This window comes from Falco rusticolus, chromosome 14 (assembly GCF_015220075.1).
Source record: "Falco rusticolus isolate bFalRus1 chromosome 14, bFalRus1.pri, whole genome shotgun sequence".
NCBI lineage: Eukaryota > Metazoa > Chordata > Aves > Falconiformes > Falconidae > Falco > Falco rusticolus.
Genome location: NC_051200.1, coordinates 21064092 through 21089066, shown reverse-complemented (window position 1 = coordinate 21089066; position 24975 = coordinate 21064092). Strand labels below are relative to the sequence as shown.

Here is a 24975-nt window from a genome sequence, read left to right as displayed (position 1 = left end):
TATAAATGTACTCTGAAAAAAACAAAATATCTCTAACAGTTCAATTCACTGTTGTATTTTTAAAATATATTAAAAGTATCATAAACCTTGAAATTTGTCTATATTATAAAACATATGAAAATAAAAACCTTGGAATAATTTCATATTCAGAAAATTGACTACTGCAACCACAGCAGTTCAGTGTGTACGCAGTACTTTTAGTTAAGTTTAGTAGGCACCTTAGTATGTGTTACTAGTTTTGGGAGGAGAATCATAAAAAATGTCTAGCTTGGAAGGGACTCTGGAGGGAAGGTTGCCATAAAGGTAAAGAAAATTTTTTAAACTCTTAAAATATTTAAATAGTATGACTACTATGATAGGGAGAGATGGGATTAAAATTTTTGAAGATTTTTGTGATATCAGTTTTGAAGGTCTTCAATGGAAAATATCTAGAAATTAATTTGCTATATAGTATTTTGCAAATATTTCCTAAGAAGGACAAACAGAACCTTCATTTACAGAATGCTTATTTCTTCATTCTTAGCACTTTCTTCACTAAGTAGGTGCTAAGTAACTTTTGAAGATTGCCAGATGTCATTCTGCCTTCCTAATATTTACAAAGTGAGGCTGAAGACCAGTGGCAATAGTGGAAGATGTACAGCTAAATTTTCACAGTTTGTGAAAACCTGCAGTTGTGTTTATTGATACGCTGTCCTATCTGCCCATCCCTGCCTTGCCTGCTGCCTCCACTGGAAAACAGTTGGACCTGTGGCTGTTCCCCGGCATCCTGGTCCTGCAAATCCTCTAATATGCATAATCTCCATGATTTGTGTACTTTGCTAGTGAATGCACTGATGGCTGGGTTTGGAACTTGTTAATGGTTTTCCTTAAAAGCTCCAAAGGTTCAAAACAGCAGAGGTACATGTAAGCAGTTTTGCATTGATAGGCTTGGTTCCCTTCATCCTGACAGGTAACGGAATCTTTAGTCTCCAGGGCATTTTTTAAACATAGCATAACTTCATTTGGTGATTCTGTAACAGCACTCCTACTACTACACTATGATTATGTTGAAGTCTTATTAATTTAGCCTCATGTAGCACAGATTCGATTCTATGACCTTTTTATTTTATTTTTTTTCCCCATGGTGTGCTTCTCTTTGGGTTGGGGTGGAAGGGCGTGCATTTCGTTAAAATTCTACTTTGTGTTGTGGTTTTGAGACGAGAACTTAAATGCTGACAACCACAGTATGTTCTCACATCATCTGTTTCCCATAGCAACACAGTCATTTTAAAGTTGCAGGTTCTGTTTCCTTACAGTGTTTACCACAAAGTTAATTATATAGTTCCTTTATGTCTCATAATATGAAGCTTGAATTTTACGTTAGCAGTGCTAATTAAGTACTGATTCCCAAGGTACTGCAAACCTTTCACTTTTTCTAGTTCTCTTGCTTTTGAATACGTTGCATGAGTTCATAAACAAAACACAGTAAGACCAATTATCTTACGTTTTGAGGAGCTAATATTTTCAGCTCTCCTTGATTTGTTGTGCTTGTATTTAATTATTTAAAGAACTTTTATATTGAATGATGCATACCAGTTTCTGGTGAGTGTCCTAATGTGTATATCCTCCAGTTTTTCCATTTTTCTTGCAGTTCTTTAATCACATGAAAACTGTAATTTAATTATAGCGGTTTATTCCATCACTATATTTTTTTATGCTAAATTATTGACAAATCTAGTGATTTCTTTTTCAGAAAGAGATACCTGCTCTGTCCTAATGCATTTTTATGCAGAAAGAGAAACACCAAACAGGTTGTTTCTGTCACAGTCACCACAGATCTCCAGTTGGCCCCATGTGACTGTCTGATACAGCTGCTGTGGCATGCAATACATCAATAAAACCCCAATGTTGCTGTGCATCTTTAATACTTTCTTATAGACTTAGTTTTCTTTTTTCATTTTCTGACTGTTTTTTACTACATATCCTGTAGCACAGGAGTAAGCATTAATCTTTGTCTTCCCTAGTGCTCAAAACAGAGACAGATTTGCAGCTATCAAGTTAAATGGAGAATATGTACTGTCTTATGGTGATATGATGCATATACACTTACAGAGCTTGTCACCTGTCAGAATTACAATATTTTTGTGAAGCATTCATATACTGTGTCTGACTGGGAGAACAGCCTGAGATAAACAGAACACAGAAAGCTGGTGTTCTCTGAGCCAGCTCTCAGGAACCAAGAATTGCCGATTTCTGCAAGTCACTAGAAAATGTTCCTGCTGTTTGACACTGTAACTGGCTACATTGCAGAAGGGTTACAAATTGGTCCGTGCACGTGCAAAACAGCTCCTCCCTCCTCCGCTTTTATTTAAGATAAAACTTTGTCTCTCCAATAGTTGGGAGTCATGTTTTCAGCTGTTGCTTTTCTATGCTGCTTAAGCTGTAACCCTTTGCTATCCTAAATATTAATTTAAATATTTTTTAATTTTAATTATAATCCTCAGTCTTAAACACTTATTTAATATGTTGTACCAAAGCTGTTAATGAGGACTTTTGTAGCATGTATTTGGGCTTTGACCGCACGCTCGGGCACTGCCATAAGGTAGGGTGCGCAGGGTGAGCAGTCAGATGATCTCTGGGAGAAGGTAATTATCTGTAGTCATACCACTAGTGAAGGCGACTTGGAGATCCCCGTCAGTGACTGAGGTGCCCTTCTTCTAGGCCCTCTACTAATAACTGAATTATTATCATTATAATTATATATAATATTATATATAAATTTATGCAATATATTAAAATACATAGTATTATATGTATAATAATATATTAAAATGTATTATATATGTTATATTTTGTGTATATATATATATATAAATAAATATTATCATTATAACTGAATGTTATCAGCCACAAAGGAAAAATCAAGAAAATGAACAAGATGTCCTTTTCTATGTTACACCTTTGCCTGGATCTGCTGGTTTATCACACTATAAATGCTGGTTTTTCTACTGGTAATGGCAGCAGCAGTTACCAATCAGGCAGCGACTCCATTGTGTTGACCTGTCCTTTTTCCCCTAGCATTTACATGTTTTAGATAAATCCTTACCATCTTTTGAGTACTATCCCTGTTTTTAAAAGGTTTAAATAATAAGATGCTTTCAGGTTTTTCTTAAGAATCTGTAACAGTTTTATAATGCAGCCATAGAAGAAAATTTATTTTTTTCTCCTCAGTTATCAACCTACCAACCTACCAAACTTAATCATTTTCTATGGTTGGAAACAATTAAAGAATGTGACTTCAACATGTCATCAAACACATTACACATTAGCTATATAATGTTTGTGGTAGATATGTCTTTGTGAATGAATATTTGTATGACTATCTCATGTATACCTACAACAAACTTCAACTGTCATTCATTTTATTAGGTCATTCTTATTAAGTCATGAGTTTATATCCTTAGTTTTCAGACTACTGCATAACGATTTGTGCAAAGAATCCTTAATATTTTGATTGCAATTTTAATTAATAATTGAAAAAAAGATGGGATTTTAATTTGCAGATGTAGCACTGTGTTTTTTTCTTTATGATGTTTATTACAGTAGTAAGTTAAATGACAAAAATGAGATCTTATGGTAATTAATCCTGAGATAACCATGGAGATGGTTGTGAATGCCGGCTGTTTTTCAGGTTACTTTCAGGTTACTACTGTTTGTATTGGATTTTCATAATTATTATTTTCCTTACAGTCATTCCATTACGCTTCCCTCAGGGTGAAAAGCAGAAAATGGTCAAAAGGTAACTTATCTGAGTTAACATTTTGAATGTAGAAAATGAGACAACTTCTCTGATAATAAGTGATCTGGATCAAATGCCAAAGTTCAACTTAATTAAAATTTTTCTAAATTTACCAAAGCAAGGTATCAAATATACCAAATAAATGTATTATAAGGTATAATATTGCTAAACTTGGTAAAATTTTCTCTGAAAAGCAGAAGGAAGGTAACACCTGGATACTTTGCCTTTTCATTCTGCTGTCTCTATCTACTCATGGCCTACCTGAGACTGTTAAAACAATGAACATTTGAAAACTATTTATAGCATAATAAATTCATATGAAAGTATATGGCCAATGAGCTTTTTTATTCCATTTGTTGGTTTAGTGTCCTTTCTATGAAAATTTTACTTTTATTATACTATACATTTTTAATACCTGAATATTAATTTATTAATAAATTTTAATAAACCTGACCAGGTTTATTTATTATAATTTATTATTATAAATTAATAAAATGTAATACATTTTAATAAACCTGACCAGGACACAGCAGAGTATGTTATTCCAAAATGTGCAAAATGTTAAAAAATTGGTTGTGGAATGTTGCAGAACAAAGGATGGTGTTTTAATGTTATCTAAATTCCTACGCTGTTTCACAGCTGTAAGACAAATACAATTCTTGTAGCAATATACACTTGCTTTGTCACAGAAAAATATCAAATATTTTAAGGAGATTTCCTACAGTCTTTTTCAGGAAAAATTATACCATAATTAAGACAAAACCCATTCTCATTAATATTTACAAGGCACACTAAAATTTTAAGCTTTTCAGTTAGGATGTATTGAAACAATAGCAACAACAACAACTTTTCCTGGTGCTATGCCTTCAAACAGGATGCAGTAAAGTCAAAATAGTGTTGTTCAATTAAATCCACGATAGAAAGCATGTAAGCATGTGCATTTTTATGGAATTGAATGATCTTTTTTATTGGCTATAAATATTGAGTATAAAAATCGAGTTTAAAAATTCATAGAATTTGACAGGCCTTTTGTCTGTAGTAACAGAAGATATACGGAAGAGGTAACATGTACATTCTGTATACAGACTATGTCGTACATCGAGGACTAAATAAATACATTTTTACTTTGGAATGGTGATGCTTATCTTAATCAGATAAAAATGCAGCCCTAAGAGGAATGAATCCTCTAGAGATTAAATAAACCATTACACAAAACAGGCCCTTCTTACTTTGTATTCACTCTGAAACCAAAATTGCAGAGCATTGTCAAATTTGGAGGTTGTTTGCTCAGTCTCCTCTCCCTGGAACTGAAGAGGATTATACTTGAAGCATTTTGAATTGAGTCATCATTAAAAATTAGTAGTGTGTTTATATTGAGAAGAATAGTTCTTCCCTGTTTTCATTTGGGAATGTATCTCACACTAGTGTTGCATTCTCAGGGAGCTCTCTAACAAGTGGGAGCAGAAGACGTATTTCCTGCAAAGACCTGGGGCACGGAGATTGTGAGGGCTGGCTATGGAAGAAAAAGGATGCCAAAGGTTATTTCACACAGAAATGGAAAAAGTACTGGTTTATTTTGAAAGATTCATCCTTGTACTGGTATACAAACCAGAATGTAAGTATCCTCTGTTTGCAGAAAGCCAAAATGAAACCTTAAACTTTATAATTCTGTTGTATTAAGTCTATTTTTACTACATGGTAGGATATGTTAGTGAAAACTACTTTAATTGCCAGGTCTGGGTTCCTCTAGCTGGAAATATTTCAATTGAAATTATTTTTTTTAAATTCTCCAAGTCCAAGCTTAATAAAATAGCAGATATTTATGGCAGTCAAAGAAAGGAATACGCCAGTGGTTAATACTTTTCCATAGACAATATTTATTTGGACTAACACAGTGCTCAAGCTCAGGTCTCCTTAGTTTCAGTTGTGTGGGGTGATGTATAGAGTGGAACCATTCTTGTCAGTTAAACATTACGGGAAGCCGATGTGAAAATCTGAGTTTGTAGAACTCTTTATCTGAAACTTATCCTTATATAGATGTTCCTTTGGCTTTTTGCTGAACTAGTCTGGAGTCTGCAGTTTCTTGTGTGTAAAACGCTGTTCTTGGTGAAATTTTATTGAAAACCCTGTGCCTACGCTTGTGCAATCTGCATATATGCAGGAAAAAATAATGGAAAGGAAAAGAAAAAAAAAAAATTAGATTGCAGTTCTTCCCTTTGTATGCAAAGTCTTGTGTGCCCAATCTAAACTGTCTGTGTTACAGCCTGCTTTGAATACTGGTATTTTACCTCATATTTTCTATATTCTTCAAGAGGACAATTTCACTAGCATCATTATCCTCAGTTTTAGTATTTTCTTGTCAGCCCAAAACAGTATTGTTTCAGGCTGTGGGTGATAAATGCCTTCAGGTTTTGTTGTGCATTTTGTTTGGTTTGCATTGGTACATGCAAGGTGGTAGTCATTATATGTCCCACTGTTTTTCAGTCTGTTGCTTACAGCCGAGCCATAATTCATAGTAGACTGGTACACTTGCTATTACTTTTCAAAAATGTGACTGGTGTTAATATGTCTCCTTGCTTTTCCTGGTAAATTACTTTAAAAGAAGCAAAACATGACAAGACATACTTTCTAGCTACTACTTTTTCATTTAATCACTGGTGAGCTTGCTGGAGAAACCTCCTCAATTACTACTAGCAGGACAGATGGTCTACGCAATTGTGACTTTAACAGGAGGCATCCACAAAACCATTTGAAAATGTAGATTATATGATGAAGAAATGGAATTCTTCTCTGTAGCTGTTAATGTTTTGAATGGTGGTTTGGGTGCTCTATTTTGTGCTGAAAGGTTTTCTGTAATTTTCAGCAAAGGGGAATTAGGATGACTGTGCCTCTTTTAAGAAACTGTCAATTTAATTACTTCAAAAAAGTGATTGACATTGTGTGATGAATTAGATACATCTTTTAAGTGAAAACATTATGGGGAAAATATGTTCAGTATGTCAGCTGATTGAATGGTTGTTCTTAGTATAAGACCCAAATGGCTACTGCTCATTTCTCCCTTCTTTAACTCTATGTTCTTCTTCACCATCACTTTTTCTTCTCTTTTGATAGGATGAAAAAGCAGAAGGATTCATTAGTTTACCTGAGTTCAGGATAGATAGAGCAATTGAATGCAGACGAAAACAGTAAGTAACGTGTCATTTATGTTTATAAATCAAAGGATCCCTCTTGGAAGCATATTATATATAGTACTGAAAATTTGCAAAGTACAGAGAAGGTAGTTACACAGAAAGCCTTGAAATCTGTAAATAATATATAACACATCCACTTAAGCTTTAGTGTTTCTCTTTATTACAAAAGATACAACTTAATGTAAATTCCATAAACTGTCTTACAAAGAATTGGATAACTCTTTGGCCAGCTTTCCAGATTGCCCAGTTACAGTTTTAGTTAAATAAGTAAAGTAAAAAACAGTGATTACGTTAGTCAAGAGATAAAACTTTCTTAGGTTCAGTATGGTCATTTTGATAAGAATCAAGTGTGCAAGAAACAATTCCCATGGGACATACCATAAAAAATATCATAGCAAGGGATGATGAACATTTTTCTCCTTTATGGAGGAAGCTTACATACCCAATATTCTGTTATTCTCAGCTGCTAAAATATTTAGGTTCCATATGCAAAATTAACATTGTGTTATTGCTTATGTGCATATTGCTACTACTGCGTTATGCTTCCAGTATAAAGCATATGCTAAGCTTTGCCACACTTAAGGCGTATTTAATAACAAACACTCTCTGGAAATTGCTTGCAAGCAGTGTTGTGATTGGAATGCATAGCTGTCAAACAGCAGGTTTAACAGAACAGCGCTGATGCTTTGAGACTAGCACTTCGCCAGTATTTCCTGAATTATTTGCATGTGTCTTCTGTATGCTGCATCTGGGGTTTTAAAACTTGCTGCCATGAGGAGCTACAGTGAATAGTATTAAAGACACTTTTACAAAAGCTTTCCTACTTATAACCAAGCATCCTGAATTTTTATTATGCTTTTCCAATGACTGAATGTCCTTTTGGCCTGAGTAATACAAGTCCTACAACTATGAACACGTGTAGAACAAAAATACTGAAGATATGAATTACAAGAGAGACTGCTCTTCAGCAAATCAAACCTATTCAATTGCTTGTTCTTGTCTGGAGGTATTATTACAGTCTGTCTGAGAATTAGAAGACGGTGCAATTTATACTTCTATTAATCCCCTCAGCTGAGAGTATCACTACAGAAATTAAACCTGAACTGAGCACTATAAATTCCTCTGAGGAATGAGTAGATATTAATAATGATATTGAACAAAAATACAGGACAAATAATACCCTTCTGTTAGAATATAAAGCACTTAACAAATTTTAGTGAATTAACCAAGATCAAACAGAAGGTCACCGTGCACAGCTAGAAATAGCTTCCAGAGCTTACCTCTGAGCATTGGAGCACATTTTCTCAGAACACGTCTTAGAGAACCATTTCTGTAGGGTATATGCACAGGGAAAAGTCTGATTAACTAAAACTTTGCACACTACTGAAAACTGAATACCTTCAGGCTTTGAATCCTTTCAGAAAGAGGTGGGTCCAGGGGTAAAAGTATAATGAAAATGTTACTAATATTCCCTTAATTCGCTGAACTGAATTTCCCTTTGATTTCTTCCTTCATGGACTATCACTTACATATGTCCCCCATCATAAAAACTACACCTTATGCTTGCCACCAATTTGCCTGCCTCTCTGAAAAGGACAGAAAAAGTAAATCCAGCATTATGCCCACTTACATTTCAGTATATCCAGCATATGTGAATGGAGGGCCCTGTGCTTGTTGCAGCCAGCTCTAACCCATAGCCTCTGTACACACACTTCTGAAGCGCTTGCCTGTCCTCTCCTATGTTGTCGTGCCGAGGACAGGACAGAGTGTGATTGCCAGTGCCTGATTCCATTGAAAAGCTAACGGTTCCAGTGAGCCTAGGGACAGCTTCCTGTGGTTTGATTCTTCTGCATTCCTTGTACAAATAAAATTAAGGTGATGATGACCCATTCTGACCCAGCCTGTTCTGCAAAAGTTCGAGTTCACAATTCATTATTGTCTCTGCTAGACTAGAGGGAAGCATTTCAGTTAGGATTTTCTTGCCCTCTTTCTAGAGCTAGTGAAAGATTTTACAGGACCAGGTCTTGCTTCTTTCCACTTTAGGATACCTTTTGCATTTAATAGTGGGGTTTTAGTAGGTGCTGGAATGTAAACTAAAATTCATTGCAAGCTTGAAATCTGAAAATATAAATCTGGTTGTGTTCTTACTTTTATATGGCTGTGTCCATTTTGATATTAATGTGAAAGCTAGTAAAGCAGTTACCTTGACAGTTAATAGAGGGGAAAGAAACCTAGTTCTTTCCTTTTTTTCCTCTCTTTTTTGGTAGATTCATTTGTTTTTAAGTTAAAATTGCCTTAAAAGTATGCTTACTATTTTAGTGCGTATAGAAGTCCAGCTAAAATCACAGTGACAAATTTCTTTCAGCTCTCTCAAAAGCAAAACTAAGAACGTTTTGTGACTCAGCTTGGATTTCCCCTCAGATTTCTGTTATATTCAGAGCCATCATTGTGAAATGTTCAAACCTGACTGAAGCAAAGAATTTGAAATCTTACTAGAACAATTAATAGGTTTGTCTTTTCCACTGTTCTGTCAGATGGAGAATGCTGTTTTATAGAATGACTGTTAGCTGTCCAAAGTATACACGGAATGAAATAGCCTTAAAAAAACTTTCACAAGAATATATAGTAATTGAATGCATTATTCTGTATGGTTTGATCACTTGCCTCACTAATGCATTTAATAAAGGTACCCTCATTATTATACAAATCATGGCATTATCTCAGACTGGTTTAGCTCTCCAGGCTATATTTGGATGTGGAATGACCTTGTTTCTGTGAGAGGAGGTCTCATGCATAGACAGTGAAAAACTTTCCACTGCTTTTGGGCAACACCTGCATTTTCATGATTAAAAATAATCATACTGTATTAGAAATCTTAGTTATTTAAGTTTGCGTGATGGGGCATAACATGAATATCATGTTATTTTCAAACTTACTGATAATTATAATGGTTCATGATGAAGCTGATCCACAAGACTAAAGATTAATGGAACTACATATATAATTAATCATTGCTAACTAGTGCTTTGCCTGAACTTTCCAAAATCTCCACCTAGTGAAAATTTTCATTGCATAACTAATGCCAATTTAGGTCTTAAATTTATGGCAGCATATGCTGTACTGTTGGCCCTTCATATTGAAACTGCGCAGTCAGAATTCTATATAAATGTCATTGATATAGTATAGGTAGACATGAAGCTATATCTTAAAGGTTGCTACCGTTTCAGCAATTTTCATTACTACTTCTGAAATGAACTTGACAGCCCTGGTAGACAGCAAATAAAACCCGAGCCACCAGCGGGCCCCCAGAGGCAAGGCTAACAGCTTCCTGGGCTATGTTAACTGGAGTGCAGCCAACAGACAAGGAAGTGACTATTCCCTTATACTCGGTACTCATTACACCACATCTAGATTACTGCATTCAGGTTTGGGCCCTCCAAAACAAGCCGAAGGTAAAAATATAGGTATCATTCTATTGCATTATTCACCTCTCTCTATACGTGTAGTTATTTTCCTGGAGTATTTTCTGCAGTACTTAATGCTAGTGTATCTAAATGCTTCCTTAGTAATAATTTGTGACACTTCTGGGAGATGAAGATGGATGATTTATTGTTGCTTTTTGCAGCCCAGAAACAGAACTACAAAACATTTAAATCAAAAGTTTCCACAGAATTGGGAGCTCCGTTCCATAACAATAAAGACCCGTTTTCTTCATAGTATGTAAATATGTAACAAGTACAATGCATTGTTGCGGCTGTAAGTGTCACAATTTCAGGACATTACCAGAATATCAGGCAAAAAGATATTAAGGAACATTAATTATTAAGCCTGTTTGCTGTGACTTAGCACATGAGAACTCCTTTGCATAACAGGAAGACTTGCAGCATTTAACTGATTTACCCTTGAAAAAATTCTTGCTCTGTCTGCATTTTATGACACATTCACAAACTTGATAACAACTGAGACAGAAGTCCTACAGAAAGTAGCCTTATCTCTTGCATAATCCTGACTCACCTCGCCAGCAAGTCCATTCTCTGTGCCTTAATTGAGGTAGGGTTCCTGTGAGAATGTAATATCCAAATATGTAATCATAGCTTGTAGCACAACACAAGAGCACAGTGGAGCCAAGTCTAAATTCTATTTATCACACTAACTTTTACAAGCTGTAACTTTAAGAGGTTGACTTTAAAACCCCAATATTGGCATTTTAATGCTTTTGTGTATGTAAATTTCTGTCTAGGAAAATACTCCTATTTATAAGCAGAAACTCCACCATGTGATATTCTAACAGGATTGATCCAGAGGATTAGGGTCTTTAGATCCACCACATAATCCTCTCCAATTTGAGCCAATACTTAAGTGTCAGAACTGGAAGATAGTTGGGCAAACGGAACACTAGAAGGTGGAGATGTTGCACAGAGTTCAGGCCAACTGAAAAAAGCATGCTGATATCGCAGCAAAAAATACGACCATTAAAATAGCACATCATGCTTAAATATTGTAACAATGCAGGAGTATTTGTTTAGTAATGACTTTCCATTTTGAGTCTTAAAAATTATGTAAGAAACTTCTGTAAGGAGGCATAATATTTGTTAATTACTGTGTCATTAGCAATGTGTAATGTACCACTCTAATATATGCATGTGTGCATAAAGATATATACAAAACTATTTCATATTTCTTATTCGCAGACAGATATCATCTCTTTTGCTAGAGCAGCTGGAGTTGTTGGTAGTCAGCTGGCATAAGGAGAGTAAAGACTAAGAATGATAAGAATTTTTGACACTAAAATCATATTATACTTATTGGGTAAAAGAAATCATAAATTTGATCACAATATACTTAAAACTATATTTATATAATGAGCAAAATCTCTTGCATTAAAATCTTAACATTCAGTAGATATAATTAACAAGCGTTTGCCATCTAGTGGGCATCAGAAAACTTTCTCCCCACTTGGGATTTCCCATGCACTCACTATTTTCATTTGCAAAACAAAGTAGCTAGGGAGATGAGGATCTGCCGTTGCTGTTATTAATGTCCAGATTCCAAAACAATACTTAAATACTTCTCAATTTTCTTATGGAATTAAGATGTTTTATGATGACCCTCTGTGCAAAGGTAAATTTACCTGTAATCTCATGAAAAAGGAAACTGCAACTAATAAAAGTCGGCTGTTACCTCATTCTTCTGTACAACTTTTGTTAGGAAAGCCAAACTGTACCCATTTCTATTGGAAAATCAGTGTGCCCACGTGAAGCTTCATCAGCTCTCATTTTTGTCTCTAAAAATGGCCATAAATCATAGTAATTAATAAAACACTCATTTGCATTTAAGCTATTAATAGTGGAAGCTTTGCATCACAGGTTCTTCATAATGCCATGTGTAATGATTTCTAATCTAATTCCTCCATCTGGTAATTACCATATAAATGTCAGTATTTTAACATAAATGTTATGAACGATAGTGTGATGTTTTTTTAACATTTGCCAACTAATCAAAATAATGGACTTTAATGTCCTGAGTTTGTGGTTTCCTTGATAGCAATACTCCTTTTAATTACAGTCACAGAATAATTTTGTAAAAGACATTGTTATTGTTCTTAGCAATTTTCAAATAACTGCTCAGCTGAGGAAGAGCTTAGGGATTATACTATACAAAAGCATTATCAACAAGCATTTTGATGTGAACTATAATCACCCACACCGTCAGATGTTGAGATTGATTGTTACCTCATGCACGTAGTATGAATAGACCACTGCAGTGTAGTGGTGCCTGCATACAGCCAGCCTACAGTGAGGCTCAGACCTCGTCCCATGAAACCAGTCAGAATTGAGTCACACTGGCCAAGTGGCTGGTGAAGGAATTGACATTTGAGGAAGGAGAATGAATTAGCAATGCACGGACCAACAGACTTGCCTTTTGTCATGCTACTACTCAGTACCTCAGGCCAGCGTACCCAAGAATATCATGAACCATACTACTAATACTGTACCAGTTACACAAGTAAAACAGCACAGATGTTAAAACTAAGTCAGATCTACCTGATGTGACCTGTTTTTGTAGCTATTTCAGTGAGTTCTAATTTAACGTGCACTTTTCAAAGAGCTTAACTCTATAACTCTGAAAATCACCAAAAGGGGTGTGTGTGTGTGTGTGTGTGAGGATTCCCAAACAGCTAGGACTTCTCCAAAAGCTGTGAGAACAGACTGTGGAAAAAAAAATAAAAAATAGTAAGATACATAGAACTGACCACAAATTATAGTGTAAAAATAAACATAAGATTTAAATTTGAATATTGGCAACTCTGTTATTTGCTATGTGGAAGATGAAGAAGCATTGACTATAAATGACTCATGTTGATTGCAGGAAAATCACAGCAAAGGTTAGTAGACTAATATGAGAAATACTTGGGATATGGCTGGTTTTAAAGTAACTTGAAAAAGCGCTTGCTGGAATTAGAAGCGACTATTTAAAGAATAAAGACTATCTATGGAACTTCTTTAATATTACCTACTTCCAAATAAAGCAAATCTGCCACTTATGTTCCCTAGAACTTTCCATATTGCTTCTGTTAAAACTCAAATTGAACGAAGATTATAATTAGGGATTAAAAATATATTGTATCAAATTCAGGAAACATTCCTTTATTTAAGTTTATTCTAGAGATCTTACAGTCTTATGACTAAGTAAGAATTTGAGTGTGCTGTAATTTAAATGTCATCTCCAGTTGAATGCATTTACTGGCTAGTTATCTTTATATTCCTTCTCATCCTCATTTATTAACCTCAAATACATTTGGATAAATCCATTTATATACTCAGAATCAAAGTTACATTAGAGATAAAAGACAGTTATAATACATAAATTGGCAGCCCTCTATATTTCTTTGAGTAGGACACAAAACAGAGTCATCTAAATACATGACAGGAGCTGGTGGGGTCAGACTCTTACTCCTTTAGTTGATCTTCGGAATACAACTAAGATGTACTAAAATATACTCAATAAGATTTTGAAATTCACACAAGGATTTTTTAGATGTGTTACGGAAAAGATTTATATTTCTTAGTCATTCAAGGGCTTTTGAAATTTTTTACAAAGAATCAATTTGGCTCACACATGAGATCTAATCAGATTAGGAGGAATCCATCTATAAATTTATCCAGCAAGATTCAGACTGAAGATGCAGAATGACTATGAAACCTTTAACATGCTGAAGAATCATAGAACAGCTCAGTCTTGTGTATTTGTATACAAACTGTTTGGAAGAAAAGGTAATTTTTATTCTTTGTGTTCGTTTTATAGTGCCTTCAAAGCATGCCACCCCAAAATAAAGAGCTTCTACTTTGCAACAGACTGCCTTGAAGAAATGAATAGGTAAGTTATGTTTCCTCTTTATCATAGTATATTCTTTATCATGGTACTCCAATTGAAAATAGTATTTCATCTTGCATAGAAACCTACTCCTGGAGCATGATTCAATGCCGACTGATAGTGTTCTCAGTACTTAGTCTTCTGTTAATTTTAGTACAAACATTACACTGTGTGGCTCGCTTTGCTGAATTTTATCTGTCATGCCGAATGCCACAATTCCGCAAAGGTGTGTTAGTCAAGTTAGTTGTGTTGGTCTCAATCACATTCATTAGAATTTTTGTTTGTTAATGGGTTTAAAGTTCATCATACCTCTAATTTTTTGATGATCAAGGCTGGAAATTTTAGTGTGGGATAAATGTTTCTGGTATACGAAAACAGTGCATGCATACTTAAGAGTATACCCACATGATGGGATAAAATATTTCAAAGTCAGCTCTACTGACAATCCACAGTAATGTGACATGACCTAAAACCAGAGAAAGATATTTGAAGTTGTTTGGGGTTTTTTTGTTTGGTTTTTTTTTAAAGAGGAATGGGATTGAACAAATGAGATGCATTTATTTTTCACATCAGAATTTGAAAAAAAAATAATTTAAGAAAATCAACTCCTCCCCCCCAAAAAATCCAGCAACAAAACCCAGTCATCATTGATTTTATTCATCACATCACTGCCCAAAAACAAACAGAGGTTAGCAACATTCAGTTTTAAATGTCTTTGGATGTGCTGGGAGGGCATTCAGATCTCAAATGGAGAAGGCTCTGAACAACCTGATCCAGCATTAAAGTTGTCCCTGCTGTGGGTGGGGTATGGGAACAGATGACCTCCCAAGATCTCTTCTAACCTAAATTACTCTGTGCTTCTCTTTTGTGATTCAGTGATGAAGGCAGTGGTTAGATAAAGGTGAGGCAGTACCTTTGATCCTCAAAGGCAAAGTCAAATGTTCTACCTCCTCCTGTTACTTCAGTAATTTGCTTATTCCCAGCTGAGGTAAAAAGCAAGGACACGTGGGACAATGTTACCATACTCTGAAGTCTTGAGTCTTTTCTGGAATAGACTGCTAATACTTTGAGATTTAGTTAATTCTTTCTGTTCGCAGACTTAGAGAGACAGAACTACCTCAGAATATGGCTGGATTTTTTTCTTTGGAATATTAATGTCTAAAAATCATTTTTAAATTGAAAATTTATTTTCTGTGGCTTACATGACCCTTCAAGAAAGAGTGTACTGATGTATAAGACTGGCTGCACTGAAACAGTTCAGGTCAGTTCATTGTCCACTGATGAGGATAAGGTTCAGTTATCAGGAGTATCTTGCTGTGGCTAGCCATCATTTTTAGGATGTAAATTTGCTGAAAAATATTTTTCCAATGTTAGTAATGTTCCATTGTTCAGTTATATACTGTGGCTGAGATTTGTTTTGTCCAAAGCTGAAGTAAGGATCTTCTGCTATTTTTAACTATGCATGGTCTCTCCCTTGATTTTAGCTACTTTGATAGCTATGGTTTGTTGAAGTGCCATTGATCAGATCTTTCTATTACACCATAAAATGGTCTGACTCAAGCAAAACCAGGAAGTCTTGACAAACATTCAATAAACTGCTCTTACAATATTCATTGATTTTTCTATGGGGAGACAACAAAGCTGTTATGACAGTTTATAGCCTTCATGGAGAGTAACAGTTGGAAAGGTGCCAGGGTGCATTTTCATATCATACTATCACAGCCTGGTTTGGGCTGGGAGGGAGCTGACAGCCCCCCGAGCCCCAACCCCCGCCAGGGGCAGGGACACCTCCCACCAGCCCAGGTTGCCCCCAGCCCCGTCCAGCCTGGCCCTGAGCACCCCCAGGGATGGGGCACCCACAGCTGCTCTGGGCAGCCTCTGCCAGCGCCGCCCTCACAGGGAAGAACTTCTTTCTAGTATTTAATCTAAATCTGCCCTCTGTCACTTTAAAGCCATTATCCCTTGTCCTATCACCACAGGCCCTACTAAAAAGTCTGTCTCCATCTTTCTTACAAGCCCCCTTTAAGGATTGAAAGGCCACTATAAGATGTCCCCGAACCTTCTCTTCTCCAGGCTGAACAATGAAAAAGGAATATAATTTCATATCATTTAGTTTGGAATTTAAAAGAGCCTTTTTCCTGACATTTTGGTTCTACTTCCCATGGGGGAAGACAAAAGGTGAACTTCCTTTTGAAGTATTTTTTGCAGTATTTTTCCTTCAGAAATGCTGTTTCTGTAGAGTAATTGTAATTCACTCCCCAACCCAAATGATGGATTACTATGCCACCTCTGTAAAATCCCTGGGCATCCCCTGCAGCTTTTACATGCTTCCTGGAATTCCTTCTGCCAGTTATCCTGTGTGAAATTTGAAATGAGTAAGCAAGACTCATAGATGAAAAATGCACTAAAATACTAATTTCACAAATCTCTGTCTTCCCAGCAAATTGCTAACCATGTAATCTGAGGAAATAGGGCAAATACTCTGTGTGGTATCTCACGCTCCTGCTGTCACCACAAAATGTAACTGGATTTTCTGCGCTCACAGAAGGGTAGATCTTTCACACTGAAAAGTAAAGGACTTCTAACATGGAGAGGAACAGAGCGTTTCTTTATTCATTGTGTGGGGAACCTATACTCTTTGCTCAACGGCATTACCATCTTTTGTTTTAACAGCTGGTTTTAGAGTTTCTTACATCAGCTTCACTGTTCAATATTTTTTTCCACTCCAGAATATTTTAATCTGCCTCTAATACTGCCTTGCTGTTGAAAGAATTGTCTACAATGAGTAGTAATTGATTTGTATGTAGCAGATAGAGTCACTGTCTTGCTGCTGAGTTTTGCCTGCTGTGTTGCATGGTGCAGACAGACTTTGGTTTGCAAAATTAATGCTCATGCTGTTTTGTCAGGTCTTACATGAGCATAGTTGTGTTCTTAGAAATGAATTAATAATGCAATTGATGAGCTCATCTTTTGCTTTCCATGGTCACAGGGTACTCCAAGCTTGTTAAAGGCCTTATTTCCCAGAAGTGCTTCATCTATTACCATACTATGTATAACCTGTTTATCGCTTTAATACTTCTAAGGAAATTAGCATTGAATATAATATTCAGTTGTTTTACAGTATCTATTTTATTTAAAACTTCCGTGTGATTAAAGTATGCAGTGCAGTGCATTTACAATCTCCTCATGGACTCCAAATATTACATTTTTTAAATTTCCTATTTTAGGCTGAATAATTTGACCATATTTGATTTGAATAACTGGGTTAACTTTGAAATTTTAATAACTCACATAAATCTTTTGCGTTCATTCAAAGAAATATAACAAATATCTGCTACCCACTGAAACAACGATGATTGATTTTGTAGGGGTCACTCCCAATGCTTTCCAAGTAAAGACCTGAAAGATTATAACACAATATTTCTCGAAAAGAAACTATTAAAAAATTTAAGTATTCTGAATTAAATCTCTATTGATTATAAGCAAACAGGGTGCATAACCTCTGTATTTTCAAGGCTTTCCCTAAATCATCCTGTTTACCACTGAAGTTCATTCAGCTGTCTTCCTTTAAATTTTAGGCATGTTAGTTTCCTTGACAAAGGGCCAGTATTAATGCATCTTTTAGTTTTAATTTACTTTCAATATTCACTTACAAATAAGCTAACACCTAAAAAAAATCTTGGCAATGAAAAATTTCATACATACTTCCCTATGAGACATTGCCCCTCTGAAAGAAGAGTTCCTGCTGAAGTGTGAAGGACAGTAATCATGTCAGATCTATCTGTCCTAATTTAACAGTTCTTTAACAAATAGAGATGTGTAAATTATTAAAGAGCTCTTACTCCTCACCCAGTTGGTCCCTTACCCAATGAAAAGCAGGGAGATAATTCTGCAGAACATGAAAGGTACTTTTCAAACAGAAATCCCTGGAATGGAGATTCCCAGTGGTGTTGTAAGTAAACATAAACAGCAGGTTTTTCCCTCCTTCTTTTAGGTTCCAATAAACTTTCAAATCCAGGAAAAATAGCCTGTGCCCGAGGCCGCTTCAGTCCTGTAATTTACTGTTCTAACATAAAAGCTTATAAGTTGCAGCACAAGTAAAACAATTTTCTGATCAGAACTAGCTGCAGGCCCCAGGGACTAGATGAAACCACAATGTATATTGGAGTGAACAGCGCAGTGGTAGAGCTATAGTGCTCCATCTGGGGAAAACATTACACCAGGAGGTACTAGTACAGAGCTGTAGTCTTCAAAATCTCCTTTTCTTGGCTAACTCCTCCTTTCTACAATGTATAGATTACTTAGTGTAGACTTGTGAACTACCATTTCCCCCCTTAACACAGTTTGAGAACCGCTGGATTATAGCATTATGCTAAAGGAGTTCAAAGAAATTTACAATACACAATTGCAATTATCCAATACGCAATCCAAATTAGCATTCAGGTGTGAATTTATCCCTAATGTGCAGGAGGCAGGATTTGCATTGGCTTTCTGTACTAGTTTAAATTACAAAAAGCAACTTAATCAAATTCTGCTGTAAATAATACCATTGTGAATTTGTACAGTTCTTCTGGGAGTCAAACAGTTCAACTGCATTTAATGTAGCAGGTTTTGTGATTACAGTGCTGTACCTCTCAGTGATGAATGCACATGCATTACAGTCACATATTGTGATGTTACACTGGAGATACTAAGTTGACATTTCAAAATCTGAAGATTTTAGTAACAGAAATAAGTAATCAACATAATTAAATGTCGGGCATTTAACAGTATTGTTTGGCTTATTTGATCTCTTTTCTTTAAGAGTATGTGGAAGCAGAATTACAAAATTTTACAAGTAAATCATCCCATCTCTTAAAAAAAATTGCCTCCAAACCCCCAAAAACTCCCACCCATCCATTCTCAGGCCATACTAAACTCAGTTCTCATGGTCATAAAGAATGTTTTATTTCTCCAAAGCTTTGTTTTGGGCCAATCATTTCTTGAAAGCTGAGATAAAAGCTTCATTAACTGAATAAAATTACAGCATTCATTAAATGTTAAGACATCCTGACTTGGATTCTCTTCTACAGCTTTTCATCATTTACCCATACTTTCATAAGCATTGTAGAAAAACCACTTGGTTAATACTACGTGGTTGCACGTGCTGAAGCGTATAAATGTCACAGTGTAGGAAGCAGTAGGTGCATGCAGCAGCTGGTACTTGCCTTTTGGATGCCCGGAAAGTTTTGTGAATTATCCAGAGTAATATGCTAAATCCAATAGGACAAGATCACAGTAGGGTGAAATCTGGTAGCCACATTTGACTAATGAAGAAAATATCTTATTGTTTTCTTAGTAGATTCCTTTAAGTGTCAGCTTGAAACTCCAAGCTTGACACAAGCATTATTCCTTTTTGATTTGCTGCCACAACTGTGTCTGTACGTGTGTTTGAAAATTGGCAAGAAGAGTTCCAGTTGAGTGAGGTTTTGTGACTGTTTTGGTAGATTTCCTTAGGGTTTATTACTGGATTTTATCTGAAATTATAGTCTATCATAAAGTTATTGTGTGCATATTCTCTGTGATACACAACTGTATTTATACAGTAAGATGCTATAATATATGTTACCAGAAGGGTAACTTATTTGCTACAGAAGTAGTGAACAGTTTTGTCTACAATCCATGGGGGGAGGGGGGGGAACCCCCCAAAAAACCCAAACCAAACCCCCAAACCAGACTTCTAACTACAAAGACATGGTTGTGCTTTTGGTTGACAGGGTGAAGTTAAAAAAAAAAAATTAAAAATCCATTAAGTGCATGAAGAAGATGCACATGCAAAGGGGGCATAATTTGCCATGGTTCACTTGTCAGCTCTTAAGCTGTCTGGAGCTGCTTTCATTTTTTTTCCAGCCTGACAAATCTAAGAAGACAATGCATGAAACAAGATCAACAGAGTCATGTCAAATTACCAAATCAGAGAGTACTTACAGTTTATCCCATGAATGATTTTACTTAACAAATTCCAGCAACTGTGACAAATTAAATAGTAGAAGTACAGGCTGCTGCGAGTTGATATATTTGGAGAGATGAGCTCATTGAGCAGACTCTGCTCAGTGTTATATTTCACTGTGAGACATCAGTTATGTCTTGGGGCTTCTTTTGTGTTGAGGAAAATCAAAGCATCATTTTAGCCATACCTATAACAGGAACCTTTATTCTGTTAAATGAATATAGTACCTCTATAACCTTTAGAAAACAGTGAAAATAATGTACCTTAGGAACCAAAATGGGAAACGTATTGATTTTTTAGGTGTCCAGTCAGAAAGACTGGTCAGGAAGAAGCCAGCATAACACATACAAGATTAATTTTAAAATATAATTCTGTATTGCAAGAATGTTACAATGAATTCTCAAATCCGATTATCCCACTAATGCATAAACATATAATAGAAAGGTTTTAATCAGAAATTAAATGTAAATTACACTGAATAGATTCTATGTATGAAATAAATGGTACGAGGGAACCTATATTTTAGTAGACTTAAAGATAACTGAAGTCACATTTAACTTCCACTGTAGTTCTGGCTTTTCCGTTTGGCTAAATAATCTCAAGTGTAGATGCAAACTCAAAAGCAAAGGAAGATATATTCCTGCAGAGAAACATTTATCATACAAACCTGAGATGACACAGAAATGCCACTATTAATTGATGAAAAGATGCACAAAAGATAGGAAATATGTAACTAATCATTCTATCCTTTAATGCCTTGGTATTTCATTGGTTTCATTTTTAAGGGAACATTTAACAGAAAGAAATAGTGAAAGCTGGGTATACTATTTCTTGAATTTACACCTTTTGAGGGTATATCTTTTATTTACTTTTTCACTTGAATTAGTTTCTGTTATATACCAGCCATTTTCTATATGTAAAATGTGTATCCAGCACTGAGGATATTAGCAAATAGAATTTATTTGAACCACAGAAACTCAGTACCTCCTGACCGGTTCTCCATGGATTTATGGAACACTTTAACTATAACTGTAAAAATAACAGCCTTACACCTCCTTTTTTAAAAAAAAATGGTTACCCTCTTGCCTTTGGTTTATATTCTCCTACACTAAACATAATAGTTCTCTCAAATTTGTTATAACTGAGATGGTTCAGGTGGTTTTGGTTTTCTTACTTGTGCTGGTTTACTCTGGACTGTAGAAAGGAATAGCCAAGTGGGTGAAGTATGATGCCACTATGAAAATTATTGTTGCCTCCAGTCCCAGAACCTCACACTGACCTCAGACTGGCTTATCACCATGCTTGGCAGGAGTACATTGTAGCAGGCAGTGAACAGAAATTTAATACATTTGTGCAATGAGTAATGGCATATTCTTGGTTTTAATATAGTGTGTTAGGCCAGTGAAGCTATACAAAATTGTTTCCAGTCCACTTTAACATTTTCCAGTGCTTTTATTGAAAAATCAGTAAGAGAATGTGCTCCTGACTCCTGACAACTCAGGGCATTTCAAGCATGACTCACTCTCCAGTACCAAGTTTTGATTATTGCAACAGCTACTTAGTTCATCGCTGCCCGGGGTGCTGCTGTAATCATGGCTTTCCAGGCCCGGGGGCAGAATCAGGCCCTCAGAAGAGACCCTGGGCCGTAACCCCTGGTACTAACCAGAATTATCTCAGTAAATTTAACTTAACTTCCTACCACTCAGCTCTATTTTATCCCAAAGCAATGGCAACAGTGCCTGTTTGTAATCAACAAATGAATTAAAGCCAAGCCTGATTTATTTAATATTTAAACCATTGAGACAAAGTATCAAATTTACTTAATGTGTTTAGGTGACTTTACTTGAGGCTTACCTTCCCCTGCATTTGTTTCACTAGGGTACAGGCAAGTAAAAAAAAATATTAATACAGTTCTTGGTCCCTTGTAAATCATTGCAATGTACCTCAGTAAGATTGATACTATATCTTACAGAAATGTTGTACAATATTGAAAGTAAAATGCTGTAGCAAAGTATCCTTGGGATATTTAGTATGGCTTCCTGTCATCACAGTTAATTTCTATGTAGAATGCAAACCCAGTGGTTCCTTGAATGGCCTAGACTCAAACTTAGCTGTTGAAGTTTAGCTATCTAAAGAAGAGTTGTTGAAGTTACCAAAGAAAGAAGGTAGGGTTTTCAGGGCGGGGGGGAAGGAGTCCAGCTTTCTGCCTCAGGGGGCCGGGATACAGAGAGATGTACATGTATGATCGCTACACATGTACCTGCCAGGGTGTCTCATGCCTTTCTGTGATCAAATGAAATTCAAAGAGCTATTAGGGGTACAGCTATGTAAACCAAATTAGACAAACAGACACTTTTTTTTTTTTTTTTTTACTATAGCTGCTTGTGAGGGCTAGCATATAGTCTTGCACTGCATGACCTTCAGTTAAACATGCAGTTATCAGTCTCTTAGAGAGGTCAATTCTGACACTGTCATTGCCTTCCTGAAATTTGCCTGCAGGGCATTCATTGCAGAGTTCAGAACCAAATGGCTGAGTTTCCAAGATCTCCACAGAGAACTCATAATAACCTTGACTGCCTGTTTTCTTAAAAATGAAAGTGGTTTGCTCATCAAGTAAATTCATCAAGTTTACACAGCGTTCATTTTGAACTGAGTTTGCATTTCCTTGAAAAAAATAAAAATGTGAACTGTAAGAAAAGGATCTGTAATCTCAGCACTTCTGTAACTCCTGATTAACCTCAAAAACATTCACCCACGCTTTTTTAAAAGACAAAACCTAAAACTGAGATTCTTTTTCTTTTATCAGAAGAGATTTTATCATTATAAGGCGCTGAATGTCATCAGATAACCCCTTCTGTTGTCTTAACAAAGAGCTAACTCTAAATTGTGGTAAATGAGGTAAGAATGTACTTTTACCCATAGCTGGGGATCTTCTTGCCCTTTAGAAGAGGGAATACTGAGCAGTCTTAGGGAAGGAAGATTACCTCCTGCTAGTTCCAGATTTGGACATCGAGGACATATCAGTAGAGCTGATACTCTGCATATGCTAAGAATATCCATGTTCTCTTGAAGGTTAACATTATACTGTTATCTATATATGCTTCCAAGATTTGAAACCCTCAACAATGAGCAATGAGATAAATTTGGCAAGAAAGTTAAGACAATATAAATTTCCATGAACTGGCCACCAAAACGGCTGTCTGTTTTAACTTTGAAAATGGTAATGAGTCCTAATTTATCATTGGTGCTTAAGCAGAACCTTAGCTGAAGACACAGAGGCATTCTGCCTAATTGCTAAAGGCATATGGTAAAGTATGACTAAAACTATTTTGCTCCAATGCTAATGAGTTTAGAAATTCAGGAACAGTGGTTGAAAAAATAGTGAATACAAATGCTTAATAATGAGCAAGGGTATGATGTCATTTCAATTACTGCAATAAGAACATGCCTTTTAAGAGAAGCAAATATCAAGTGATCAGCATGCTGTTTGTTGAATGAAATTATTCTGGTGAGCACTGTAGAAAAGCTTTTCTGTAAACCTGTTAATCCGTTTGCAATTTACTTCATGATAAAGATGAGTTATTGACATGCTGATACAAACAATGTCGCTGTAAGCAGTCCTAATCCTACAGTTGATATTTGTGAAAAATAATCATCATTTCCATTTTTATTTCCAGTTTGCTCACTTCTGGTTTAATACCAAAAGGGAAAGCAACATTATTGTACAATCCTTTATATTTTCATAGTTTTGCAAGTCAATTAAACCCTGTAACAATTCCTTGTAAGAAGTAAATGCTATTGTCCCCTTTGGATACTTATGAAAGTCATAAGATATGTAGCACAATTTGCTGAAGGCCATACAATGAGTCAGTGTTACATCCAATCTCACAGATTAAGATCATTGCTCTGAGCAACTGCAGAGCGTTGCTTAGACCAGGAGATCGATACGTGCTGAACTGTGTGCTATTTTTAGTAGGAGAGTTCACTCTTCCTTCATCTTCTGCCTCCTTGCTGTGTGTACCATTTTCTATGTACTATGTTGTTAGACCAATAATACATTCACGTATGTCCTTAGCTTTTTTTTCTGTTCTAGTACAAGTGGGAAAGAATGACACTGAATAGTTTTCTTGGTTTAATCTACAAAAAGCTTGTCCTTATGATACAGCATTGTTTACTACTGGCTGTCCTGAAGTCTTTGAAAGACGTTTTTGTCATGGTATGATTCATGAACCAAGAACACAATTACGAATAGATATTATGTTGCAATGTTAAAAAAGAAAAAAGAGCTGCTTCTAAAAAACACTTACCTGCAATCTACTAGAAATTAATGACATAGTAAATAATTTAGTCACTGATTAAGGGAATGCTTAAGAATGCATCCCAATCATTACAGATGTCTATTAATAGGACTTCTTTCTTCAGTTATATTTCCTTGTTAATGAAAATAAGTTGATTCTTGATTTTCCATTTGCTGAACATTAAGAATTTACTTTTCTCTTTATTTGTTAATTTCCTTTTTTCCTGTCTTTCAATTATTTATTGTATAAACGTCCAGAAATCTTATCTAAAGGAAACTTTAAAGGTATTTTCCCCAGAATAAACTATAATATTTTCCTAATGAAACAAAGAATCTTATTTTTGAT

General features: G+C 35.6%; 1 protein-coding gene across 4 annotated transcripts in view; it reads left to right on the top strand.

The window, feature by feature from the left end:
- LOC119157487 (connector enhancer of kinase suppressor of ras 2-like) overlaps nucleotides 1–24975 on the top strand; it is a 214629-nt gene that overhangs the window by 175673 nt on the left and 13981 nt on the right. For all 4 annotated transcript variants that reach the window (XR_005107546.1, XM_037408478.1, XM_037408479.1 and 1 more), the window contains exons 16-19: nucleotides 3730–3778; nucleotides 5218–5393; nucleotides 6890–6963; nucleotides 14275–14346. Coding sequence is in view for 3 of the 4 variants with exons in the window: in XM_037408478.1 (XP_037264375.1) it covers nucleotides 3730–3778; nucleotides 5218–5393; nucleotides 6890–6963; nucleotides 14275–14346 (371 nt within the window). In the remaining variant the exon portion in view is untranslated. The remainder of the gene's footprint in view (nucleotides 1–3729; nucleotides 3779–5217; nucleotides 5394–6889; nucleotides 6964–14274; nucleotides 14347–24975) is intronic.